The 27,421-nt window shown below is 42.9% G+C and overlaps 1 protein-coding gene across 2 annotated transcripts in view; it reads right to left on the reverse strand.

Annotated features, from left to right (window-relative positions):
• Window positions 1-27,116, reverse strand: part of APPL2 (adaptor protein, phosphotyrosine interacting with PH domain and leucine zipper 2) — a 53,580-nt gene extending 26,464 nt beyond the window's left edge. For both annotated transcript variants that reach the window (XM_055395861.2, XM_055395860.2), the window contains exons 1-5: window positions 26,869-27,116; window positions 18,411-18,509; window positions 6,595-6,654; window positions 5,956-6,027; window positions 1,269-1,356 (exon numbers count right to left, since the gene is read on the reverse strand). In XM_055395861.2, coding sequence (XP_055251836.1) covers window positions 1,269-1,356; window positions 5,956-6,027; window positions 6,595-6,654; window positions 18,411-18,509; window positions 26,869-26,922 — 373 coding nt within the window. In that variant the 5' untranslated portion in view covers window positions 26,923-27,116. The remainder of the gene's footprint in view (window positions 1-1,268; window positions 1,357-5,955; window positions 6,028-6,594; window positions 6,655-18,410; window positions 18,510-26,868) is intronic.
• Window positions 27,117-27,421: the final 305 nt, after the last annotated feature.

A 27,421-nucleotide genomic window follows, 5' to 3' on the forward strand; every position in this document is an offset into this window, starting at 1 on the left:
AGATGAGCAACACTAAAAAAACATAAAAAATTCTGTTCAATTGAGATCTCTCTTCATACAAGTTGACATATTATGTATTATTTTCTATTTATCAAGTGTTACTGCTACCAAACTGCCCTTGGGTGGAGTTTATGCCACTTCTGTCATTTCTCTGGTAGGCCTCAGGTGACATGATCACAGGGGATCTCAAAGTGAGGGGGGAGAAAGCTTCATGTTTAAGATCTGGCCTTCCATGAACGGCATCTTTTCTGCCTAAAAAGAAAACTTTAAGGTGTTGTATTTTTAAAGAGGAAGTACTATCCTGAACAACGGATCTCTCAGTACTCAGGTTCAGACTTTCTGTTCTGTAATTTTTTATATCGGTATTGTAGATCTTTACTCTCTGAGCAATGAATATTTTCAATGAAATAAAAATGAACAAAAGGACTAGAAAATCCACATTCCCAAAAGTAATATCAACTAAGTTTTTTCAAGATTATGTCATATTTATTTTTTCACTACCTTCATTTCAAATGATATAAAATTATTCTAAAGTTTTATCTTAGTTGGAAGAATCAAAATTAACCCAAAAGAGCAACTAGGCTCTCTGAACTAGTCACAGGTACTCCCTCCCACTAAATGTGAGCTCCACTGTTGTTCACAGCTGTATTCCAGAATCGAGCACGGATACCACATGGTCCCCACTTTGACCTTTCCTCCTGAAGCTTCCCACTTACATTCCAAAGTATCATGGCTCCACAGGAACAGCATGCCTTTACAAATGTCCCCAACATGAGTTTGGGCAAACTCCGGGAGATAGTGAAGGACACGAAAGCCTGGCATGCTGCAGTCCATGGGGTCACAAACATTGGACATGACTTAGCGACTGATCAACAACAACCTGTAACATGAGCCTTGTTATTCTGTCTACTTGGTGAACATTTATATATCAAAACCCAGCTCAGAGATCTTCTTCTTCTCTAGGAAGCCTTCCTTGGCACCCTACCCTCAAAAGGGTAATAATGCATTTCTGTTATTACCCTTCTGTTTCTGTTCCCTGTACAGGTCTATCCTGCTGCCCTCGTCACATTACATTTGTTTCCAACTCTATTTTCTTATTAGCCTTTGACTTCCTTTAGGTGAGCCAAGAACACTGTGAGGATATAATAAAAACTGAAAAAGAGGGTATTTCTCAATGATCCACACACTTAAAAGATATAGTTGCAGAAAAAAAACACTAAAAGAATTAATATTCTGAAAGTATATGGCACTGAACTCAGATACTTTACCTGTAAGATCCTTTTCTCGAAATTGTATAATTGGTAGAACCATTGTGTCTGCCAACTGTTTAGCCAGCTCTGTATGGAGAACATTAAGCTGAAAGAAAGAGAAATCTATTGAAGAAAATCATACCTACTATTTCTGATATTGTCTTATTTCACCGAGTGATCACACTGAACACTTGCATGTGGTTAAAGAGCTCATTTAGACTTCTTAGCAAATAAATTACCCTTCATAGAGCAGTACATGACATAGGCTAAGAGGTATTAAAAACTAAAGGCAAGGTTCTAACTGACCAGTGCACCATTTAAGTTTGCTAAAGGAATTTCTGAGCCCATGGTTACTGTTTGTTTACTCTTCAAATTCTGCCTCTGTGTTCTTGATGGGAGCCACATGCACCTAGAGGAGAAAGCTCTGATGTGTGGGCAGTGAGGTTAGCACTTTGCCAGGCCTCTGTGTGCGCGCATTCTCTCAGACAGGGCTGAGGTCATACCTTAAAGACAGGCCTGCTGGGAACCTACCTACCCTGCAAGTGTAGGCACTGGGCACCTGGGAATTGCTTTGGAGTGAGAAAGCTCCCTGCGGAGACAACCCAGCCAGACTGCAGACCTTTCCAGGAGCAAGAAGGCTATATTCAGGTATGCACCTCCTCACCAGATAATTTTAACAGCTCTTGATTCTTTCCTCTCTTCCATCTCAAGGCCTTACTAAATCCTGTCTTTGTAAAAGGTCTAGGAGAAATAAAAATCATCACCACCAGCACTAACACTTTGGAGTACCTCATGCACCACTTTGTGTGCCAGCTTTCTGTGCTTTTATATCACTTAGTTCCCATCGACTCTGTCAGATGGGTATTATTTATTATCCTCAGTTTTATAGGTGGGCAAATAAATCTCTAAATCTAGAGCAAATAAGTAGAACAGCTAGGATGTTAATCCCTGGCTACTGGGATCTAAAATTCATGCTCTTCTCAAAACATTGTCTGGGATACAGTTTGTCTTTCACACTCACAAAGTGGCCAAAACATTTAACGTGTGGTAGTTGGTAATGAACACAGTGGAAGGCCCAGACTTCCAGATACTATGAGGATGCTCTGTGATTCCTGTTGGGTGTATAAGGAGAAATCACCAAGCGACTATTTTTTGGGGTAAATGTTAGGCGAAGTTTCTTTCAGCAGAGATCAAAGGCACATGCCCGCATCCCTCTTTTGCACACAGATCTGGTCCTTCAGGGTGGTGCTTGCAGAGGCTGCTCTGACAAGATTAAAAACTGGCCTAAGGTCAACCATCTGTCAGGCAAGGGAGCAGCTGGCCAAACAGTCAATGTTCCCCTTATCTTTCAATCAAGTCAAAGAATGGCAGTTGTTTTTTTTCTCCCTGTGGGGGAACACATGAAGACAGCCATGCCAAAAAATGCATTAGGATAGAATGTGTTAACTACTTTTCCTGAATAACTACAATAAGAAATGTACCTTTTTTTTTTTTTTACTAACAGTTAATTAGATGAATTCAATGAACTGGCTCTGCATCGAATACTCTAATTATTGAATTTAATCTTTATAACAGCTTGGTTAAGTGAACTATCCTGCTTCTGTCATTTACAGATAAAAAAAAAAACAAAACAGAGAGGTTAAATGGTTTTCCTTCCAAAGGTTATATACCTCAGGAATGGCAAATTTCCAAATTATTTTCTTCCTAATTTCTTCTTAAGGATCAAGGGATCTGTGTCACCAACTCTTTCCTTTGGGGCTTTGGGAGGTAAGGGATAATCACTTCCAAACACACTACCTCTGCTGAAAAGTGTGCAAAGAACACAGACCATCTCTTGGCACTTCAGTATCATCACACAGAAAATGGGCATCACAGCATGTTCCTTGCATGACTCTTTTGAGGATAAAACAATAACGTGAACAAGTAACACTCAGAGCAGAGGGTCTGACACATACTAGGCAATGGAATCAATAATGTCAAAAATTTCCTGTCTCAGATACATTAAAAATAAGTAATCTAGAAACCTTGTTTTTGGTGAAATCATCAAGGATAAAAATCTCTGCATGCCTATAACATCAAAGATCTGAATCCAACACATCCTATTAAATGTAAGCGACACAAATCTCTACTTTTAGTTGAATTTTTCAATTTCTGAGTCAAATTACTTCTTTTGAAAAATTGTCAACCTGATATAGACCCAGGTAGAGAAAACTACCTCAAAAGTTACTCTCTACTTCACACCTGAGTTAACTGCTTTCACTGGCTTAAGTCTTGACATCAAGAGGTCTGTGTGAAAAGTCACAGTCCTAAGCTTCCAGAAGGCTATGACACTGCCTATAAAAATCACACTTCCAAGTTTCCATCCTTTTGGAATGATCACTCCCCACCGAAAGAATCATCACTGGCCAATAGTTCATGAAAAGATGCTCAACATCACTAATTGTTAGAGAGATGCAAATGAAAACTATAATGAGGTATAAAAAATGCTGGAGAGGGTGTGGAGAAAAGAGAAGGCTCCTTTACTCTTGGTGGGAATGTAAACTAGTGCAGCTACTATGGAAATCATATGGCATCACTTACACATGGAATTTAAAATATGATACAAATGAGCTTATTTACAAAACAGAAACAGACTCACAGACATAGAAAGCAAACTTAAAGTTACCAAAGAGGAAAAGGTGTGGAGGAATAAATTAGGAGTTTGAGATTAGCAGATATAAACTACTACATGCAAAATACACAATAAGGTCCTACTATAGAAGCACAGGGAACTATATTCAATATTGTGTAAGAAACTATAATGGAAAGGAATATGAAAGAAAAAATATATATCTGAATCACTTTGCTGCATACCAGCAACTAACACTGAAAAATCAATTATGTTTCAACAAAAATCAATTCATTAAAAAAAAAAAAGAATCATCATTCCTGCCCAGGAAAATGCGAGTTGACTCACTGGAAAAGACTCTGATGCTGGGAAAGGTTGGGGGCAGGAGGAGAAGGGGACGACAGAGAATGAGATGGCTGGATGGCATCACTGACTCTGTGGACATGAGTTTGAGTGAACTCCGCGAGTTGGTGATGGACAGGGAGGCCTGGCGTGCTGTGACTCATGGGGTCGCGGAGAGTCGGACACGACTGAGCGACTGAACTGAACTGAACTGAACTGAAAGATCTTAAAGTAAAAATCCTAATTTAGGGTTTGACAAATAACCACATTTCTTCAGCAACTCTCTTTTGGTCAAGAAAACATAACTTCAGTGAGTGCAGACTACTGCTTCTCCCCCTGGGTTATTCATTTACTGTTAATTAAGAAAAATTCTTCTCACCTTCAACAAAATTACTTGTTGCTCTTCTCTAATTCCATTTTCCATTCATCTTCCTCGTCTTCTGGACTAGACATGCATCCATATTATTCTACAAAGAGCCCCAGCAGTGGAACAGAGGACAAAGCTCACTACCAACTGGACAGTTTGTATCTACAGCCCTAGTGCCTCGAACTGCATCTGCTAAATAGCAGGTGGTCAGTATTTGTTGAATGAATCTCGACTTGGTGAACTGAATGAACAAACAAGTGGCACAAATTTACGTGAACGTTAGTTTCTCATTTTTTAAACTGAAGACAGTGTCACCTTCATATCAATGATCGCACAGTGAAACGGCACCTGTACACTGTCTTGTTTGCTTATTCTCTGAAGCTCTTCTATTGTAAGTACTACAAACTCCTTGAAAAATGAAGTCCTTTATGCTCATCTAATTTGGCAGAGGGTGCTGCCCAGCACCAGTAGCACCTGAGCTCTTAAGTTTTTTACAGTTATGATTTAGGCACTTTTCCTATGCCAATACCTGCTTTTCACAAATATTCCAAATGTATTATACAATAGAGCCATAAGACCCATTGTCAGAATCTCTGTAGTGGGCTGACTCACACTCCCTGCAAAGTTATGTCTATACCATGTGAATTTTAGGGAAAAGGATCTTTGCAGATACAATAAAGGATCTCAAAATAAGGTCACTGTGGGTTATCCAGGTGTGCCCTAAATCCACTGACAAGTGTTCTAATAAGAAAATAAGACACAGACATGAAGAAAACACATGGTGGTAGGGTGGGGAGAGAAGGCCATGTGAAGTCAGGGGTTAAGACTGGAGTGACGCTGCCTCAAGTCAAGGTACACCCAGAGTCACCAGAAGTTGGGAGAAGCAAGGACAGATTCTCCCCTGGACGCTCCAGAGGGAACATGGCCCTGCCAACAACTTGATTTCATACCTGTAGCCTCCAGAACTGTGAGAATACATTTCCATTGTTTTAGGCCACCTATGTGTAACTTTATTACAGCAGCCCTGAGACACTAATTCTTCCTCCTTAGGAAACTGAATTCTTAGAAGTCTTTCAGTCTACTGCTTATGTGTACCAAAGCCTTTCCCCTCAAGCCAAAATCAAACATAACCGCATACAAATCTAATTTATGAAATGAGCCTTGGAAGATAAAGTGGAGATACCTTCTCAGATATTTAAGTAGGTAACTAAAAATAAAAAGTAGGCCAAAATAAAGAGGAAAGAAAGTTTGAAAAAAGAATCAAATAAAAATTTGCTATGTACACCTATGGCTGATTCATGCTGATGTTTGGCAGAAACCAACATAATTCTGTAAAACCTTTATCCTTCAATCAAAAAAAAAAAAAAATTGCCACGTTGCCATCTTACCTCATCCACCACTTTGGAAAAATAGTGGAGTGTAGAAATGACCTCTTCATCGCCTTTGCCAAGAGCAAAATTCTAAGACCAAAGAAAAAAAGTGCCAGGTGTTAGCTGAATGCCAGGGGATTCAGCACTATAGCATCATCCCACAAGACACTGCCCTCCACATCGACTTCCTCTCCTCCTAAGAGCACACGATGTCAGAGTGTCTGACTGCAGAGAGCCACAGCTCTCCCTTGCTCTGCCCCAGCCACACCGGCAACTGCCCTTTCCCAGGCTACCCCGCTGTTGGTCATCACCCTTCTGTCTAGATATAATGGTATCTTTCAGTTTATTGCCTGAAATTCTTAGTGTTGATGCACTTGTAGTCCCTCAAAAAATACAAACCCTCAGGGTAGTTGATTACTTTTGTAAGCTAATTTTAAGAATACGTGCATAAGAATGTATCATAAAGACTTTGGGATAATCATCAGTTAGAATTTATCAGTGGATAAGAAAAGGCAAGAAGAAGAAAAAATGGAACTGGCCTATGGAAAAAAAAAAAGGAAAGAAGGAAGGTCTCTAAAGGATGCTCCTAGAAAATTCCTTTGTAAGAACTCCACCTAGGACTCTCTTAAGACATATGCCACATATATATCAAGTTACCTGTTTTTCATATGCCAGCAGTTGCTTAGAAAGCTGTTGAGTAGCCAGGCACATTTCATTCTGTAGGGAAAACAGAAAAGTAAGTAAGATTTGTGCAGTCCACAGTCACTGAAAATAATGCCACCTCAGAGAATCCCTTAAACATAATATGTATCTATAAAATAATAAAATACTTTGTTTAGAAATTATTTGAAAAACAAGACCAAAACAACAAAAAAATTTTTTTTTTTTTAAAAAAAAAAAGCTTTTCTCATACCCACCATTTATAAATCAGTGCTCCTTCTGGTCATTCAGTCAGTAAACAAATGGAGTAAACCACTAAAATGTGCCAAACATCCAACCAAGGTTTGGTCCCTGCCCTCACAGGGTTTGTTGGGGAAGCAGATATTAAAAACTAGTTACAAGCGGGTGCATTAGGAGGCTCTGACTGGGGGAGCTGGATGGCCTCTAATGAAGAGATGTTTTAAGCAGACAGACCCCAGGAGAAAGACCCTGTGGAACTGGCCACAGGGATGAGCTTTCCAGGAGGGATGAGAATGTAGAAAAGCACCCAGCATGTTTGAAAAGCTATAAAGCAGGGTGGAGCTGGAGCTTGGGGTACAGGGTGTGAAAATAAGACAAGCCTGGCAAGGTAGGCAGAGTGAGGGCATGCAGGACTCTGTGGGCCAGCTGTAAGCAGCATTACAACATGACACAGAGTTGGATTCTACCAAAAACACAGCACTAGGTCAGTGTTATCCATGTGTTATCACTGTCACCAATGATGGATGGCAATTCAGAAGCACAGCTACAATGCCTGGGAAGGTCCCTTTCGTACTATTTTTCACTGGCAGACATGGTCCACTTTCATCCTGTTGTATTTCTCCCTCTAATCTCTTGCTACACAGCAGCTGTCTACCACTATCCTCCCACCATCAACACATCCAGCCTAGAAAACGTGTCTTACATTTCTATAGCTCAGTTGAGGCTTCTCTTTAGGTCTGGGGTATACTCCTAAGAGAGGAACGGTGCCAGATGAGGGGAGTGTACTGGCCAGCCTTGACCTCCACTGCTGCTCTAATTCTCCTGGGTTTGCTGTGCCTTAGGGGTGAAGGCCTGAGTTCTGCCGGGGCTTGTTTTACTTCTCATGGGCCTCCTTTGCAAGATCCATCAGAGCCCAATCCTATGGTTTTTTGGCTTTCTTTGCAGATAACTGGTCAACCTGTTCCCCAACTTCCTTCATCTGTCCCAAGAAACAGCCATCAGCAGACCCTGAAACGTGGTATGCTCTCTTCTCCCCCAGGATAAAGTCAGGCAAACATAATGAAAATTCCTAGCTTTGGCATCCTACTGGGGTGCCACCACTTTGAAAACAAACTAGAGCTGGCAGTCATGTAGCCAAGAGGGAGGCAAAGGAACAAATCCAAAAGCACCGTGTCCTGGATCTAGACAGGAGTGTGCGACAGTTCTTAGCACAGAGAAGCACTCCACAAGTGCTTAATGAATGGAGGAACAAACAGGGTTAGAAGATTCATCTAAATTTCAAGTTTTTAAACAATACCTTGGATCACATCGTAAGGACAAAAATACTTTCTAATCGTATAAGGCAACATTACAAACAAGGGGGGAATAGAATACAAAGTGCACAGGGATGATGCAGTCAGCCAGGAGACAGTCTGTTGACTATCTTCAGCAGTGCTGTCCTGATGATCGGGATGCAGGGGAACAAGGGTCTTAGCCCATTCACTGAGCTGCTACTCTGCTGTATCAGAAAACACCTACTCCTCTTCTTTGAGTTCATGGCAGTGGGTCCGAGATGGATCTGTTCAAGACACCCCAGACAGCACAATGGAGACTGATTTGCAGACCCACAGAATCATCCTAACCATAGCAGTGAACATTTACAGAGCACTTAATCCAAGCCAGATACCACACTAAGTGCATTCCTGGCATTGTGTCATTTCATTCTGACAATCCTGTAAGGCACGTTCTAACTATTAACTTGATTTTACAGAAGAAATGGAGGCACAGAAACATTAGGCATTCTGCCCAAGGTCACACAGCTAGGTAGCAGCAGGACTGGGATGTGAGTCCAGGTCTGTCCGAGTCTAAAACCCACGCTCTTAAGATCCTAAGTCCTACGAAGAGAAAAGACCTGAGAAGACCACTACTTTGGACTAGAGATGACACACTTCTCCTATAAAAGGCCGGATAGCAATTATTTTTGACTTACTGGACAGATGGTCTCTGTCATGACACAAAAGCAGCCATAAATAATTCATGGGCAAATGAGTGTGGCTTTGTTCCAATAAAACTTTATTTATAAAAATAAGAGCCCAGTCCAAGGGCCATAAAATGCTTGTCCTGTTTAGACAGTAAACATCTCACAAGATTGCCCTCTGCCTCCCCTCCCTCAGGAGGCTCTCCATGAAGCTACAACTCTTCAGAGTCAGGAACAGATTCTGCTCTTCTAGTCCATTCTTTTATTTTAGCTAAGTCTAAAATATTACTGCCCCAATCAACATGATAACCACACTCCTTGCTTTCATAACAAGCAAGGGCCACAGGCTGCTTGAATCCTCCTTTACTCTAGCAGGTCCTGGCAAGCGCCCTCACATGTAGTGGAGATACCTGCCAGGGAGCTGCCGGTACCCGACAGTGCCCAGGCTTGCGGGGGACAGGGCTTGTTCATGGGGAGGGAGCGCTCATGTGCTATGTGCACAACTCCACTGAGGCTCGGGGAGAAGGGGCGGAGCAAACAATACACACAACTGCTTCCAAAACTCCTGTGTACAGTGGCCTCTGCCAGGTCTCTACTAGAAACAGTTTCTGAAAATCCTGTGTATTTCAGCTGTGTGTAATTCCAGGCACCAAGATTCTGTTCTACAAGCATGACTCCACCAAGGACAAAAATAATACATGCTACAAAATGGCCTGTCACCTGCCCTGAAAAGAAATCAAACTCCCCTGTACAGAGCACATGATATGAAGTCTTCTTAAACTAGACCAACTTTAATCTTAACTCATACTTAATCTATTGTACACAAAGGTTTCATGAAACACTACCAACATCAATTAATTAATCCACACCCTGTGAGGTAAGCCTGCCTAATTATCTCCGTAATAAGACCTGTAAAACTGGAACTTGTGTGAAGAGTAAATATTAGTAGTAACAATAATAAAAGTAGCTGCTAACATTTACTGAGTCTTTTCTAGGTACCTGAATTGCTGTTAAGCAGTGTTTATATATCATCACATTTAATCCTTGTAAGGCACTTACAATGTAGAGAATATTCTTATTCTCATACAAATGAGAACAAAGGTTCTTCTATAACTACACAATTAGTAACCAGAATGGCAACAACTTGACTCAGATCTGTCAGACTCAAAATCTAAAGTGCCAGTTCTTAACAATATATTGGGTTGGCCAAAAGGTTCCTTTATAAAACCCAAATGAACTTCTTGGCCAACCCAATACTATTCCTATCCAAAGTCCAAAACTGTACCTAGTGGCACTCCGTGGTCAGGCCTCGTAGGGCCTATAAATATCACCATAAATTCTATATTATTCTAGCTGTAGTTCAGCAAAAGCAGTGGTCTAAAATGTAGACTCCATGAATAATGGAGTTCTGGGAGTAGAGTCCTTCAGCACTCTGGAATAGCTCTCTGGTTACTATCTACTCTATTAGATGTGTCATAAGAATCCTTAAGAGACAGAACCTGACGAAGGGTTTACTGACAGAATGTTCTATTTTAAACAGCGCTTTGCAAGGCTGGTGCCAAACAGAAAGACCACTGGTTGAGAAACCCAGAAGGAAAACTGAGATTTGGACAAAGGACTGTTTACCTCATGGTGGCATGGAGCACTCACCAACTGCAACAGTCACCTGAAACTGCCCGAAGGCCCCCGGACAGGAAAGGAGAGGCTGGGAGCGGGGGCAGAGGAAATCCACTAGAGTCACCATCACAGCGTAGGCACTGCTTTGATCTCCACCAAACATTTGGCCAGAAGCGTTGCCTAAAGTCAAGTGGTTGAGAGTCTCATTCGTCACAGCATGACCCCTAAGCTGATGGGATCAGGAGCCCAGGCTGGAGCACGGCAAGGAGAAAGGTTAGAGAGCCCTGACTGGGGCAAGCCCTGAAGGGTACCTGCTGAGGACTCCGACAATACTCTGCAGGTAGCAGGGAAGCCCTGAGGAACCTGGGCAGGAGAATAACAAGGTCAGATGTGAGCAGAATTTCATAAGTGGCTGTGTTGCAAAAGAAACCTTGAAGGGAGAAAGAGGATGATATGAGGGTCAGGAGACCATTTGAAGTTGAGTGAGACAGAAAAGGCTGAAGCCAAGCCAGAAAGTAGAGAAGGTAGCAGAGATCTGCCTGGTATCACTGAGGCAAAAACATCAGGCTTGAGTGAATGGGGTAGGAGGAGGAGTCCAAGACGGTTGGACCCTAGACCGGATGACCCACGATGACAGTGTCCCAAGCTAAGGTGCTGATGGCGGGGCACAGATCTGGGAGGGACAATCAAGCACACAGGGTGGGTACAAGACATTCTAGTCAGTCCTTCATTTAACACCTAGTTATCGAATAGTGAAAGAGGCCAGGCAAAGTGCTGGGCACTGGAAACAAAGAAAATCTGCTCTCGGAGCTCACAGTGCACAGAGAGGCAAAAAAATCCCACACACTGTCCCTCAGAGCTCTGACCAACAAGAGTGCAGGGTGTCTGGGTGCATTGGTCAGAAGGGAGAAAAGGAACAAAGAAAAGGCGTCAGATACCTCAGATCTAAAGTCAGTCTTAAAAGTCATCTGCTGGGAAGGCCATTTTCCAGGACAAGGGGTCCATGGGGATTCCTGGCAGCAGGAATAGCACAGCAAAGTCTCGAGATGTGTGGAGGGCCTGGCACACTGGACCAACTGAAGACAAAACTAGAGGAGTAGGCTGAGACTCAGCTCACAAAGAGCTTTGCGTGCCTTACTGAGGGGTTTCATCTCTGCTATGTGGTTACAGGGAGCCACAGAAGCATCTGAAGACAAGAAGGGAGGGAGGGAAGGTTTGGATGTGGCAGCTTGAGGGTAAAGAATGGACCGAAGAGCGAAAGACAATCCCCTGATGACAGGGAAACTGCTTAGGATGGTGCTGCAGGAGCCCAGGTAAGAGTGGAAAACTCACTCTTCACAGTGACAAGAGGCAAAAGTCGTTTGGAATAAGGACCTAGAGATGAGGGCTAGAAACAGATTCTGAAATGGCCAGGCTGTGCTGTGGTGACCTTGCCTAGCAAGCTAGTAGAGACTAACCAGAGAAGAGTTCCTGTGGAATTAGACTTAAGGGGTAGGCAGCAAAGGGTTCCAGGACAAGAAAACAATCAAGAATGGTGGGCAGAGACTCGGGAGAGACACTGTCACAGGGATCAAAGACAGTTGTGCAGAGGCCACTGGTACCAGCATCGGGTGCTGCCCAGGAGGGAGGGTGGACAGGGGCTGGGAACCAGGCACTAAGCGGCCTGTGCAGCCAGCGAGGGACGGAGTCTAGAATGAGGAGCAAACATCAAGGAGCAGTGAGGAGTGAGGAACGCAGGTACACTGCTCCTTCAGGAAAGTCAAATCAGAGGACCAAGTTCTATTTAAGCCAGGGTACAGTGCTATCTAACTATGACTATTCTAAGGCTTAGAAGGTGGTTAACGGTGAGCACTTCCTGCCAAGGACTGATCTTATACTTTACAGGTATTAGCTCCATTAACCCTCACAACAACCTATGAGGTGGTTATTAGTATTAGTATGACCTCTGTTTAACTGACAAGGAAACTCAAGCAATCAAGTGACCTGCTCAAGGTCACCCAACAAGTGGCCAAGACTGGAACTCAGAGCTGATATATCTAAGGTCACACACTTAACCTCGTACCTAAGGAATGAGTCTGGCCCAGAATAATCTTCTCTACCAATCTGAAAGCCTTCAATGTTGGCATGAGGGAAGGCTGTAGATTCCATATGCAAACCCAGTGCAAAAACCCAGGTCTCTGAGGTTGCTTCCAGGAACCATTCAGGGGCTCTCTGCTCCTGTACCTCAGCCTTGAGCTATATATATTCCTCTGTCCCTATCATATGAACCTCAATGTGACTGTTTTTGAGAGCAGTTAAAATGCACTGATTGAAACCATTATGAATAAAACCCAATTAAACAAGGGGAGTTTCCCTGGGACACCAAAAGGAGCTGGCTCCCACCTTTAACACACTAAAAAGCTGCTAGGCTGCTAAGCAGGATTGTTCCGTGATGACAAGAACAACTGTTGAAGACTCCCACTTCCTTAGCCTCGGCTGCCACTTCCAGAGACCAGTATGTCAAGAGAGTATAGCAGGGCGGTGCAGAGTGAGAGTGCAGTAAAGTTTTAGAGTCAAAGACCTGAGCTCAAACTCTGATCCTGACTCTCATCAGCTGTATGCTCACAGGCAAGCTGCATAAACTCTAGTAGTTTCCCTGTCTATAAACACCTACTATAATTACACCTCTCCTTTATTCTAAATGAGATTATACACAAGAGGTGTCTCGCCAAGTGTGTGGTACATTTATGTGTCTCGTACTATTTTTATTATTAAAATACACAGTTCTGATCCTCTATGCCTCCAAAATCCTTCTCTCTCCCCCATTACAAGCTCACACTCTTGGATGCCCACTACTCTGTTTCCCAAGAGGAACACTGACTCATTTAGCTTGGTATCTATATATACATATCTCATCATTTCTAAAGAAAAGGATTTTCCTCTTTAAAATACCAAATGTATGCGTATCTTGCAAAGTACTTTACTACTATCCCCTCCCGCTATCTAAGCCCAATTTGAAAAGATATGATTCCTAAGTCCAGTGTGGACTTTCACATTTTAGGATCAGGAGTTCTGCACTCCAAAAGGCTTGTGGAAGAACAGCTGCAGAGATGAGACCGTGTTTGAGCAAGCCAGTTTTGCTGAAGGAAAGGGAAAGAGCCTGGACCATGGTTCTCACTTCAAAAAATTCCATCCAAAATGTAATTAAAAAACAAACAAACACCAGAACAAATGAAAAAATCCATCCAGACTGACGGCACCAACTACAGAGGCTTGTCATCTGTTGGAGGAGAAAGACAGGTTCTAGGAGATGCCAGGTTTCACTGACACTGCTGGGAACATCATTTGACCTTTCCTTGTTTCCTCAGTACAGTGTCTGAGGAAGTTTACCAAAGTAACCTTGCCAGATCCTAATAAATCCATTTTTTAAAGATTTTTAAAAATATTAACCTTTCTAGGAAAGAAACAAAAGTACGGCTGATATACAAAATCAAAACAAATATATTAAATGCAAAACTTGGGCAGATTTTTACTGAATATGTATACACAGGTATATATTTAAACACTTTGTAAGTTTTAAACTTACTTAGTCAATAGTTTGAAAGACAGCAGAGATTTCTACGTATCACAATAAACTGTGAAAATTCTGAAAGAGATGGGAATACCAGACCACCTGACCTGCCTCTTGAGAAACCTGCATGCAGGTCAGGAAGCTACAGTTAGAACTGGACATGGAACAACAGACTGGTTCCAAATAGGACAAGGAGTACGTCAAGGTTGTATATTGTCACCCTGCTTATTTAACTTATATGCAGAGTACATCGTGAGGAACGCTGGGCTGGAAGAAGCACAAGCTGAAATTAAGATTACCGGGAGAAATAACAATAACCTCAGATATGCAGATGACACCACCCTTATGGCAGAAAGTGAAGAGGAACTAAAAAGCCTCTTGATGAAAGTGAAAGAGGAGAGTGAAAAGGTTGGCTTGAAGCTCAACATTCAGAAAACAAAGATCTTGGTACCTGGTCCCCTCACTTCATGGGAAATAGATGGGGAAACAGTGGAAACAGTGGCTGACTTTATTTGTTGGGGCTCCAAAATCACTGAGGATACTGATTGCAGCCATGAAATTAAAAGACGCTTACTCCTTGGAAGGAAAGTTATGACCAACCTAGATAGTATATTAAAAAGCAGAGACATTACTTTGCCAACCAAGGTCCGTCTAGTCAAGGCTACGGTTTTTCCAGTGGTCATGTATGGATGTGAGATTTAGACTGTGAAGAAAGCTGATCGCCGAAGAATTGATGCTTTTGAACTGTGTTGCTGGAGAAGACTCTTGAGAGTCCCTTGTACTGCAAGGAGATCCAACCAGTCCATTCTAAAGGAGGTCGATCCTGGGTGTTCACTGGAAGGACTGATGCTAAAGCTGAAACTCCAATACTTTGGCCACCTCATGCGACGAGTTGACTTACTGGAAAAGACTCTGATGCTGGGAGGGATTGGGGGCAGGAGGAGAAGGGGACGACAGAAAATGAGATGGCTGGATGGCATCACCGACTCGATGGACATGAGTTTGAGTGAACTCCGGGAGTTGGTGATGGACAGGGAGCCTGGCGTGCTGTGATTCATGGGGTCGCAAAGAGTCGGTCACGACTAAGCAACTGAACTGAACTGAACCCATCTCTGCTGCAGGAGACGAATTCTTTCATTCAGATGACCCACAAACTCAGCTCCTGCATATGCAAAGGCATGTCTGACACTTAGGAAACCACATGCGATCCAGGGACTGCTACAAAATGTCGAAAACAGCTTAGAGCCCATAGCTTCATTCTACTGCTTAAGACAAATAAAATTACAGATTTTATTTGCACATCTGCAAAAATCTGCAAAAATTACAGATTTTATTCCCCAAACCAGCCAATATCAGCAAAACTGCTCACAGAACTTTCCTCTAGTTTTTTTTCACTCTTCCTCTTTCTAAGACTAAGGCCCAAATGGTCAAGTTCACTGTATCAGAATCCAGAAAATTACCATGTGGCTTGATTTAAAATATCTTTTATGAACATTTATCATTTATTAACAGTATTAACCTGGTTTAAAAAATGTAATACTGAAAAACATCTTGCTAAGCACCTATATTTTAAAATGAAATTACAAAACTCTATTAATATAATTTAACAGGTCTAGGTGTAAAATATTTAAGGAAGAATGTTAAATAAAACGAAGAAAACGTAACCTAAGGGGGAAACGCTGAATGAAAATATTGGCAGCTCTTTCTCTTTCTCCCTCCCCACCCCCTCTCTCTCTCCCCAACCACATGCATGGACATAAACAAATGGATCAAAGAGGAGTTAGAAAAGTTTTCTTTTTAATTTAATTAAAAAGAAACAAAACATGTTCAAATAAACCTGAAAAATAACTAGCAGGACCCAACTAGCCCTGACCTCAGCCAATCTGAGTGCCACCGGACACTGCCAGCATCCGTCACTGAGCTGGCAGCATTAGCCAGACGTTCCTGCTAAGCTTCTGCCACAGGAAACGCCGAGGCAGAAGGAAGGGTTTCTGCCAGCACAAGAGCCCATGTGATGATCATGTGGTGTGAACTGAGAGCTGGTTACAGTCTCTTGGAATGCAAGACCCACTTAATTTTGGCAAAATGCAGTTTTCTGAGCTCAAAAGAAAAAAAAAAAACACATAAGAGAGTGTCTGGACATCTCCAAGTAAATGATTCTGACAGACACGGAGAGGCAGAGCAGAGACTCTTGGGAGTCGCGGAGTTGTAGTCCCTTAAACCTTAAACAGGAGACCAATCGTTTGACAACAATATTCAAATTCCTGAAGAGCAAGCAAATTTCAGTAAAAAAATTTTCTATTCTCTTAAATTTTGAATATTTAGGGAAAAAAATACAAAAAAAAAATGTAATTGAAATAAATAGGGTTTTTGAAAACCTGACGAAGTGGGTCTCCCCCAGTTTCTGAGGACTTTACCTCAGAAGCAAAACCACAAATAACTGTGTGATTCTTTTGGTCACTAAAATTAGTTTCAATTAATAAGTAACACTTTTATAACGCAGTACTTTGCAAATCTCTATCTCCAGCCTGAACTCTGGATCTGAACTTTCAACATGATCTCTTTTCCCCCTGTGATGTCCCATGGACACCTCAGCCTCTCAAGAATTAAGATTGGCATCTCTGCCATTCCTGTCACTGTCACACACACATATCCACACACACACATCCTGCTCCTCTTCCTGTGTTCTCCCAACTATGCACCCTGTCGTTCAAGTCAGAGACTTGATTCTTGATTCATTCTTCACTGACCTGACCCCTTAACATTCAGTCAATCACCCATCTACCTCTTCCTATTGCCACTGCCCTAGCTCAGGCTACCACCCTTATGTTTAGTAGTTAAGAGTTTGGGCTTTGCCTCCAGGCTGACTTGCTCTACCATGTATTAATAGGGTGTACTTGGGTAGTTGTTCATCATCAGAATCCTTAAATCTCCTGACCTAGAAAATGAAGAAAATAGTAACAACACTCACCTCACAGAGTTGTGAGTGAATTTAAATGAAATGATTACAGGTAAAAGCCTCTGCACCTGGAAAGAAACTGTACCTGGACCTTAAGACGTAGTCAATAAATCTCTACTGTCACAATCATCCTCCTTTTGGGTGTCCAGCACAATTCCTCTGGGTTAGGTTTCTCTCCCAGCACGTCTACACTCTTTGCTAACTGTTCTTTCTCCCAACCCAGCTGTAAGCTCCCTAATGTCAAGGACTGAGTCTTTTTCCCATATATGATATGAATGAATGATTAATAAAACAATGATAATAAGTGATTATAGGACTGTGAAGAAAGCTGATTGCCGAAGAATCGATGCTTTTGAACTGTGGTGTTGGAGAAGACTCTTGAGAGTCCCTTGTACTGCAAGGAGATCCAACCAGTCCATTCTGAGGGAGATCAATCCTGGGTGTTCATTGGAAAGACTGATGCTAAAGCTGAAACTGCAATACTTTGGCCACCTCATGCGACGAGTTGACTCACTGGAAAAGACTCTGATGCTGGGAAAAGTTGGGGGCAGGAGGAGAAGGGGACAACCGAGAATGAGATGGCTGGATGGCATCACCGACTCTGTGGACACGAGTTTGAGTGAACTCCGGGGGTTGGTGATGGACAGCGAGGCCTGGCGTGCTGTGATTCATGGGGTCGCGGAGAGTCGGACACGACTGAGCAACTGAACTGAATTGAAGTATGTAATAATAAATGATTACACATGATTATTAATATATACTATTATAAACTGAATGTGGTATTTATTTAGAGATCATAGGTGAGATAAAGAAACAGTAACACAGACAGATTTAAGTCAGAAAGGAATTAATGAAACCGGTTGCCATAGTATTTTGATGTGTAACGTAACAAATTTTATTTTTAAGTAACTCTCAAGTTTTATCCTAGAAAGTAACATACATAGGCAATTCTTGATCTTAAGAAGATTCACTTTTGCTATTCAGCAATTTATTTTCCATGGTTTTGCAAGACAAAGATACTTGTTCCTCAAAACAAAGAACCACCCAACTGTTCTAGAACTGTGACTCAAGTCTTTTCAGAGGAAGCACTTGAAAAAACATCTCTATGCTCCTGCAGTGACATCTAAGAATGACATTTATGAGAAAGAAAAGAGCCATGCCTCAGAATACTGAACCCACTCATTCACAAGTAGTAAGAGGAGACTCATGTTTCCCTATGGGACTGCATTTTTTTTTTAATTAAAAAGCAGTGATGTGGCACCTTTCTACTGGTTCTACTAGTTACAGGAAAATTACCCTGTGTCTTAGGCTATGAAAACAAACTGTCCTTAGTTTTTTGAAATGAAGAAGAGAAAAACAATTGTGATTTTATTTCAAAAATTTATACGGGAGTGTTCTGACTCAAATCTCTCGACCTCCTGATAGACGTTCAAGGTGAGGGCAGAGGGCTCCTACTCTGTTCCTCTCCAGGTGAGTGGGTAGGAGGATACCTGGGCTCCATAGACGCGCTGCATCGCCTGGAGCAGCTGGTTGGTATAATCCGTGAGAGTGCCGGCATCTTCCTCAAATACACTCAGTAAAGAGCGAGTCTGCAAGAAAAGAGGCCAATATTATTTCTAAGTGGAAAAGTTACAAAAGAAGTAAAACAAATACTCATAAACACACAGAATCGGGGAGGGAAGATGCCTGTTCTCTGGCTTTACCTTTTTATTGCTAACACTGATAGAAGTTGACTCCCGGAGCTTTAATTTAGAATTCCTTTTCTAATACTTTAGACGACAGCGCAAGGCCAAACTGAATACAGTTCGAGTATTGGGAACAGAGAAGGAAAGCCAGTTCCTAAAGGGTTAAGACTCAAGGGCTATTATCTGTCTTGACTTTAGCCTCTACCTAAGCACCAGTGAAGTTCACCCAATAAAACAGTGTTAAAAAGGGCAGCCTCTCCTTTCAAGCCCATAAACCCAACTTGGTGTCAGTCCTGTCTGTGTCCCTGGGGTGTGGTCACCCAGCGCTGCATCATCACAGCAGTTAACCATCTGTCCGGTTTTCTGCGATCCTGAGTGTCTTGCAGGAGTGTGTCATTCCTTCCGCTTAAGACACTACAGTCAATCTCCATGTCTTTCGTCACATTCTAGACAACCACGTTTTTAAACTCATAGCCAGGAAATTTCGTGTACTGTGGGCATGCCAGCAGAAGTTCTGGGCACAAAACTCAAATAGAAACTTAGGAACACTAGGTCCGTTCCTTTGGGAAGACTACTCAGGATTTCAAGAACAGCTGAGCAATGTCTTAGATGAAAGGTATTTCCTATCATTTTCATGCAGAGTGCCTGATCTGCTGAGCACTAAGAAAATATTTATATATTGAAAGATGTCTAAAGAAGTATCACGGCATCACATAAGAAACCATGTCTGTTTAAGGGACTAGTGTTAACGTATCCAGCACAATGGGAAACATTAGTGACAATGGGATCTCTATTTCAGAAAACAACCCACTAGGCACAGAACAGAGAGTAAACTACAGAAATGTCTTTAATAAGGTGATACCAGGGCAGCTTACAAAGAACAATCCATTAAGGTGCATAGTCTCCCTGCAAATGAATTTCAATTCCTTCTTTCTTTTTCTAACTTATCTCAGGCAAGAGAACAATAACTGACCCAAAAGCATCCCCCAATAAACTAGAAGAGAAATCCAGGCGTTTGAATCGTCCGACCTTTGATTTTGTTGACAAACTCTGGGGCAATTCACAGCAGTACATATTATCCTGGCTTAGCCTGAGGTCTTTATGGCTAAAAATACTTTCTCTGAAACCAATGAACTCTCTTCACTACCAATTTCTATCAACAGAAGGATCAGAACAAATAAAACAAAAATCATGGCTGTGACCCACTGGATCTCTTAATCCATCACTGGATGTCAATGAGTAGGTGAAAAACATTGGTTTAGAATTCTTTATTATATCTCTTTCAAATATACTATTTGAAAAAAAGAAGATTGCTAAAAGATGTTTTTAGAACCTACAGTGACTAGTCTATTACTCTGGAGTCATTCATTCATGTATATACTTCGGCCTTCATTCAATATTGGATGAAACACTGTGATGGGAATTGAGATTCAGTAGTGATCAGAACCAACTCTGTTCTCCAGAAGCTTATACTATCGGGGCCTCTCAAAGGCTCTGCGATCCCCTTGGGACCATGTCAGTCCTGGGTCCAAATTCAGGCCCTAACACTAATTTGCAGGTAGCACTAGAAGTAAAGAAGGTACTTAAGGTGCATGCTGCTGCTGCTGCTAAGTCACTTCAGTCGTGTCCGACACTGTGCGACCCCATAGACGGCAGCCCATCAGGCTCCCCTGTCCCTGCGATTCTCCAGGCAAGAACACCAGAGTGGGTTGACAACCAGTGTCTAATACACAGTGGCAGCAGAGGATAGTGATCATGAAGAAGATAATGAATGTCAGTTGCTTGTTACACACTGGCTTCACATGTATGATTTCATTTCAACACTACCGCAACAACATTATCTACACAGTTAACTACTGATATAAACATCAGCTAATAGGAGAGAACCTTTTGGTATTCATCGTGTCAGTGATGAAGGAGTTCTTCAATGTTTATTATGATTCGGGTTCCTTTTTTTGCTATAACAGTATGTCTGAGAAAGAAAGAGAGTGATACAACTGGATCGAGGCTATTTAATTTTTTAAAACACTACTCACATCCATTTAGTTGAATCCTACTTACTATTTTTAAAACTCTTAGGAACAAAACAGAATGGAAAATGAGCTGTAGGATGAAATGAGGGGGCTTGTATAAATATCCTCCACAAAGAGAGTAGAAAGAAAACTGAAAACTACTGTTTACTCTGTACGTCCTATGTATCAGACACTGTGTCGAGCACTAAATACCCAATCCTTCCACCAACTTTATTAGATACCACATTAAACCAACCCCATTTTACAGATGATAAAACTGAGGCTCATCAAGGTTAAGAAACCTCCCACAACTGGGAAGTAGCAGGGCTGCAATGCAAACCCAGGTCTGGCTGGCACCAATGGCATCCATCACCCAGCAAAGGTGGGTCTCGTCAGTGGGCATGCTCTTGGCGCCCAGCTCACCATCCCATCTGGAGGCAGGATGCAGCTGTCCAGAGCTGGCCTCTCTTTGGTCATCCTACTATCATGCTCTCACCTGTGATAACAGCTAAAACTACATCACGAATTTTTTTTTCTTTATATCCTGAACATGTTTACCATGATACTCTTTAAAACTGACAAAAACACTCCTATCTTCCCTTTCTAACTGAACGAGGCCACGATCATCCTTGAAAAAAACACCCAGCCATCTCAGACACTGTTTTAATATCCACATTTATCAGCTCTCTATTTAAACTTATACCTGGAAAAACAGGAATGTTCTGAGATATGAAGACAGAATAGGACCAGTCAAAGGTACACTAGTTGCTGGAAAGTTCTACCAAAAAATCCAGAGGACACTGTTGCATACAATTATAAGGACAATAACAGCAATCATTTATGGAGTTACTGTAACATGCAAGCATGAAGATATTGATACTTTACATATGTTACTCATTCTTCATAAGAATTAAGCAAGTATTTTATTCTGATTTTACACAAGTTCAGAGAGGTTGAGTCACCTGCTGGATCAAGATTTAAATTCCATTCTCTACTACTCTAGACTCTCAAGAGTATGCCCGGATAGAAGAACAAAACCAAACACCTTAGCCTTAGCTCCACACTACCTTCTATCTTACAATAAAGAAACCAAGTCTCATCTAATAAAATAGTCCTAAATATTTTTCACGCCTAAAAACAGCATCTAATTATATAATGGCACAATTTTAATAGCTGTGATTATAAAATATACACATATATGTGCATATATACACATATATTTAAAATGTTTCAATATTTATCACATATAACATATGCAAGTGTAAATATTAAATATACATATTTAAGGTAAAAACAAAACTCTTATTCCCATATTATGGGAAAGGGAGAGAAATGTCTCAGTAGAACCAAGTCTACTGAAATAAAATGTATTATAAACAAAGAGTACAGCAGGACAAAAGTCTTCCACAATGAAGACAAAACCACTAGGTAATGTTCTGATGCATCTTGCCTGAGTTAAAAAAGGCCTGGTTTCCCAGCTGGACCTCTCACTGCATAATCTCAGAACTTAGTCTTTAAATTGTCTGTGCTTCAGTTGTGCCAACTGCAAAGGAAACATCATAACAAAACAGCAAGCAACAGCGCTTCACTTTATCTCAAAAGCACACCACGTACAGGAAAAAGAATAGCCCCTGGAGAAGGGCAAGCTGCAGCAGCTCAAAGTTGCATTTGTGTTTCAATCACAGTAGTATTCACACAGTGCAGGAACTGCTGCTCTGCTTATCTGCCTCCCAGGACAGATTGTGAACCAGCAGAGGGCAGGAACTCTTAACTTATTTGTCATTACATTCCAGCATTTTCCAGCACTTAGCCAGGAGCAGGGGGCTTCCCAGGTGGCTCTTGTGGTAAAGAACCCGCCTGCCAATGCAGGAGACAAAGGAGACACAAGTTCAGTCCCTGGATCAGGAAGAACCCCTGCAGCATGGAATGGCAATGCACTCCAGTATTCTTGCCTGGAGAATTCCATGGACAGAGGAGCCCGGTGGGCTACAGTTCATAAAGTTGCAAAGAGTCAGACATGACTGAAATGACTTAGCACAGCACAGCCTGGATCAGAGTCTCCCAAACAGCAACAGAGACAAGTATCTTAATCCCTGAAACATTCTATGGCAGAGATCAAATTGTGAACATCTGCTGGATCAAATTGTGAACATCTGCTGGATCACTGAGAAATTGAGTTCCAGAAAAACATCTACTTCTGTTTTATTGACTAGGCCAAAGCCTTTGATTGTGTGGATCACAACAAACTGTGGAAAATTCTTGAAGAGATGGGAATACCAGACCACCTGCCTCCTGAGAAATCTGTATGCAGGTCAAAAAGCAACAGTTACAACTGGTCATGGAACAACAGACTGGTTCCAAATCGGGAAGGGAGGACATTAAGGCTGTATATCGTCACCCTGCTTATTTAACTTATATGCAGAGTACATCATTTGAAACGTTGGGCTGGATGAAGCACAAGTTGGAATCAAGATTGCTGAGAGAAATATCAATAACCTCAGATATGCAGATGACACCAACCTTATGGCAGAAAGCAAAGAACTAAAGAGCTTCTTGATGAAAGTGAAAGAGGAGAGTGAAAAAGTTGGCTTCAAACTCAACATTCAGAAAATGAAGATCATGGTATCCGGTCCTATCACTTCATGGCAAACAGATGGGGAAACAATGGAAACAGAGAGATACTTTATTTTGGGGGGCTCCAAAATCATTGCAGATGGTGACTGCAGCCATGAAAATAAAAGACACTTACTCCTTGGAAAGAAAGTTATGACCAACCTAGATAGCATATTGGAGAAGGCAATGGCACCCCACTCCAGTACTCTTGCCTGGAAAATCCCATGGGCAGAGGAGTCTGGTATGCTGCAGTCCATGGGGTCACAAAGAGTCGGACAACACTGAGCGACTTCACTTTACTTTCACGCATTGGAGAAGGAAACAGCAACCCACTCCAGTGTTCTTGCCTGGAGAATCCCAGGGACGGCAGAGTCTGGTGGGCTGCCGTCTATGGGGTCGCACAGAGTCGGACATGACTGATGCGACTTAGCAGCAGCAGTAGCAGCAGACAGCATATTAAAAAGCAGAGACATCAGTTTGCTGACAAAGGTCCATCTAGTCAAGGCTATGGTTTTTTCAGTAGTCACGTATGGATGTGAGGGTTGGACTATAAAGAAAGCTGAGCGCCGAAGAATTGATGCTTTTGAACTGTGGTGTTGGAGAAGACTCTTGAGAGTCCCTTGGACTGCAAGGAGGTCAAACCAATCAATCCTAAAGTAAATCAGTCCTGAATATTCACTGGAAGGACTGATGCTGAAGATCCAATAGTTTGGCCACCTGATGGGAAGAACTGACTCCTTACAAAGACCCTGATGATGGGAAAGATTGAAGGCGGGAGGAGAACAGAATGACAGAGGATGAGATGGTTGGAAGGCATCACTGACTCAACCGACCTGAGTCTGAATAAGCTCTGGGAGTTGGTGATGGACAGGGAAGCCTGGCATGCTGCAGTCCAAGGGGTTGCAAAGAGTCGGACATGACTCAGCGACTGAACTGAACCAGAAATAATACATATACACTCTTCAACTAGTCTTATAATACGTTGTGCAGGGCTGTGAACTATAAAGAAAAAAGGACATGAACAGGTGTATCTAAGGTCAGTGAACTGTTATTCAGCTCCTCTTGGGTCACTGAGTTTAAAGATAAAAGCTTCTGTGTTCATTAATGAATCCTGTGCAACCTGGTTACTGGAGTAACCCTCATAAATACTCCACATAAAACTAGAGGAAACAAACAATAGATGGTTTCTTAAGAACACTTCCTTTCAGTGAAATATTCTAGGTCACCAATGACAGAAAAGTCAGGTGCGAGGCGGCTGGGCTAACTTCAACAACACAGGCAGACTGCCTGAGTTCCAATCCCGGCTCTTCCAATCTATAATGTATAATCTTGGGGGCAAATTATTTAACTTCTCTGCTCCTTGGTAATTTTAATAGAGGAATACTTCAAAAGATTGTTGGATTAGATGAGTTAATATATGTAAAGTATTGAGAACAGTGCCTGGTACATAAAACACATGTATGATACAGGTGTTTGCTATGGTTTTTATTCTTTATAGATAAAATGAAGGAGTTGGATTAGATTCCTTCCAATTAAAAGTCTATGAATCTCTTGGGAGGAAAGCTGCATTAGGCACAGGCTCCACACAAGAACACTATGCTTTGATGGTTATCAGAGACCGTCCTAGAAGTTAGCTTCCTTTCAAACCTCACCAAGAACCCTTGTAAGTGACACTCACGTCTCAAAAGCAATGACAAATTCATCATATAAAGAGGAACCCTAAAGACGAATGACAAGGCCTCCAGACCTCTTCTTCCTCAAGCATGATAAAACTTTAAGCCCCTTAAAGATCATCTGCTCCTCATTATGCAGATGAGAAAAACCAAGCCAGTCACACGATTGGGCTCGTGCTGTCGCTTGGTCATGCCCAACTCTTTGCAACTCCGTGGAGTGTAGCCCACTAGGCTCCTCTGTCCATGGGATTTCCCAGGCAAGAACACTGGAGCGGGTTGCCATTTCCTCCTTCAGGGGATCTTCCTGATTCAGGGGTTGAACTGGGTTTCTTGTGTCCCCTACATTGGCACGTGTGTTTTTTATCATTGTGCCACCTGGGAAGCCCCAGTCACAGGACAGGGATGAGGAATTCACCCAAATCAAATGATGAGTTAATGTCAGAGCCACAATTAGGACCCAGGTGTCCCAACTTGCTTGCCAGTCCTCTTTAGCCTGCCTCACAGCTGAGTACATCCCGAAAACCACTCAGAACTAGCGCATATTCATTGATGTGAGAGGCAAAAATTCCAAATGCTAACTCCCCGGTGAGGGCAACACTGAGATTCAGTTAGTGCAGCCTCTCTAACCTGGCTCAGCCATCACTATGCTCCATTAGGAAAGCAATGTATCTTTACATCTCAGTTTCTCCAACTACAAAGCAAGTAGAAATCCTTGTTCAAAATGATAGAAATCCCACTTTATTATCTTCAGATCCCACATAACAGGTCGGAGGATGGACAAAATGACAGCTACCAAGGGCTTTTGTCCCATCAAAATGCCAGAAGTGCAGAGACTCCAAAGCAGTCTTTGAAAAGTCAGTCAGACCTGAGGAGGCCAATTCAAAAAAAAAAAAAATCACAATTTCTTGACTATGTAAGTAAGATCACAAAGAAATGGGCACAAGTTTCTAAGCACAGACTCCTTTGATTACTAAGTCTGAAGCGGAGAGATGTAGAGTGGGTAAGTTCATCAAAGGATCATCTCCAGGAGGCCCAATTCATTAAGAAGAAAATCGAAAGGAAGCAAAAAGGGAAGAGAAGTTGTGAGAGGAAAATAGTTTTACTCTTAAAATCTTACTCTCATTTTTTAAGAGTTGAGATACTAGGGAATAAAGAGACTTACTTAAATAACCCAGGAATGCAGAGCCACTAGGGTAAATAAGAAGCTGGGGAAACGTTAATGAAGGTGAACAAAGGTTCCCTGGGGAAAGGTGTACTGATTTAGGAACTAAAGTCGTTCTGCACTCACTATATTCACACACCAGCTTTCTGCAGAGCTCAAAGGACTTAAATCTCATCTCGGGACTGCTAATGAAGTTTCCCTGTGCGACAAATGAGAGAGGTATTGTATTATTACAATTTCCTCTTCTCAAATGGGAAAACAGGGCCAAGGGGAGGTCTGGCACCGCTGGGAAAGAGGTCGAGGCTCTCTGCCTCTCACTCTGGCCCTAAATCCAACAGGTACCAGCATATCAGCAGCAGTAATAAGACTGACTTCTTATTCTGTGTCAGACATTACTCGCTAACAACTTTACAGGCATTTCTTTAATTCTAACAACTCTAGGAGGTAGGTCCAATCATTATCCCCATCTTACAGATGACGAAACTGAGGCAGAAAAAGATTATCTGCCCGGGGCACTCGGCTAGTAAGCGGCGGAGCCCAGGTGTAGGCCAGGCAGCCCCGGTTTCAGCTGAGTTTGGAAAGGGGTCGGGACGCAAAGACAGGGGGTTGCTTTCCGGGTGTCTCCAGCTCTGCCTGAGGGATGCCATGTCCCGGGGCACCCCGGGTTCAGGACGCTGGGCCGGGACCCGCCCCCTCCTTGCCCCCAAGGTGGCCCGGCGTACTCCCCGCCTCCACCCCGGGGCTGGAAGGGCCTCCTCGGCCTCAAGCCCTCGGGCGAGGGGGACCCGGGCGGCGGGAGGTACCTGGGGGCTGTCCTGCAACGCCTCCTCTAGCAAGAGCCTGTCCACGGCCGGCATGGTGCCGCGCGGAGAGCCGAGGGCCGGATGGAAGCACGGAGAGCGGATGGCGCGGCAGTCCAGGGTGCTCCAGGCTCAGGCGACGAGCGTCTGCTCTGTGCCCTGGGTGGCCCCGCGCGCGCCCACGCCTGGCCAGTGGCCGCCGCCGTCCGCCCGCCGGCCCTCCTCTCGGCCCAGCCCTCAGCTGAGCAGGATCAACAGGAAGTGTGGCGAGCGCCCGACACGGCCACCGGAAGTGTGGCGGCCCCGCTTCCGCCAGCGCCCTTCTCTCGCGAGAAACCGCATACCCCGCCGCGCTCCGGGGAGCGAGTGGAGTGTGAGGGTCGGTGGTTAAGGGGCCGGGGCTTAAGCTCGTCAGTGCATCTAAAGCCCGGGACGGGGAACTCGAGCGGAAGAGAGTGAAAGTCGCTCAGTCGTGTCCAACTCTGCGACCCCATGCACTATTCAGTCCATGAAATTCTCCAGGCCAGAGCTCTGGAGTGGGTAGCCTTTGCCTTCT

This window comes from Moschus berezovskii, chromosome 6 (genome assembly GCF_049115385.1).
Source record: "Moschus berezovskii isolate FMDL1 chromosome 6, NW_MosBer_1.0, whole genome shotgun sequence".
NCBI lineage: Eukaryota > Metazoa > Chordata > Mammalia > Artiodactyla > Moschidae > Moschus > Moschus berezovskii.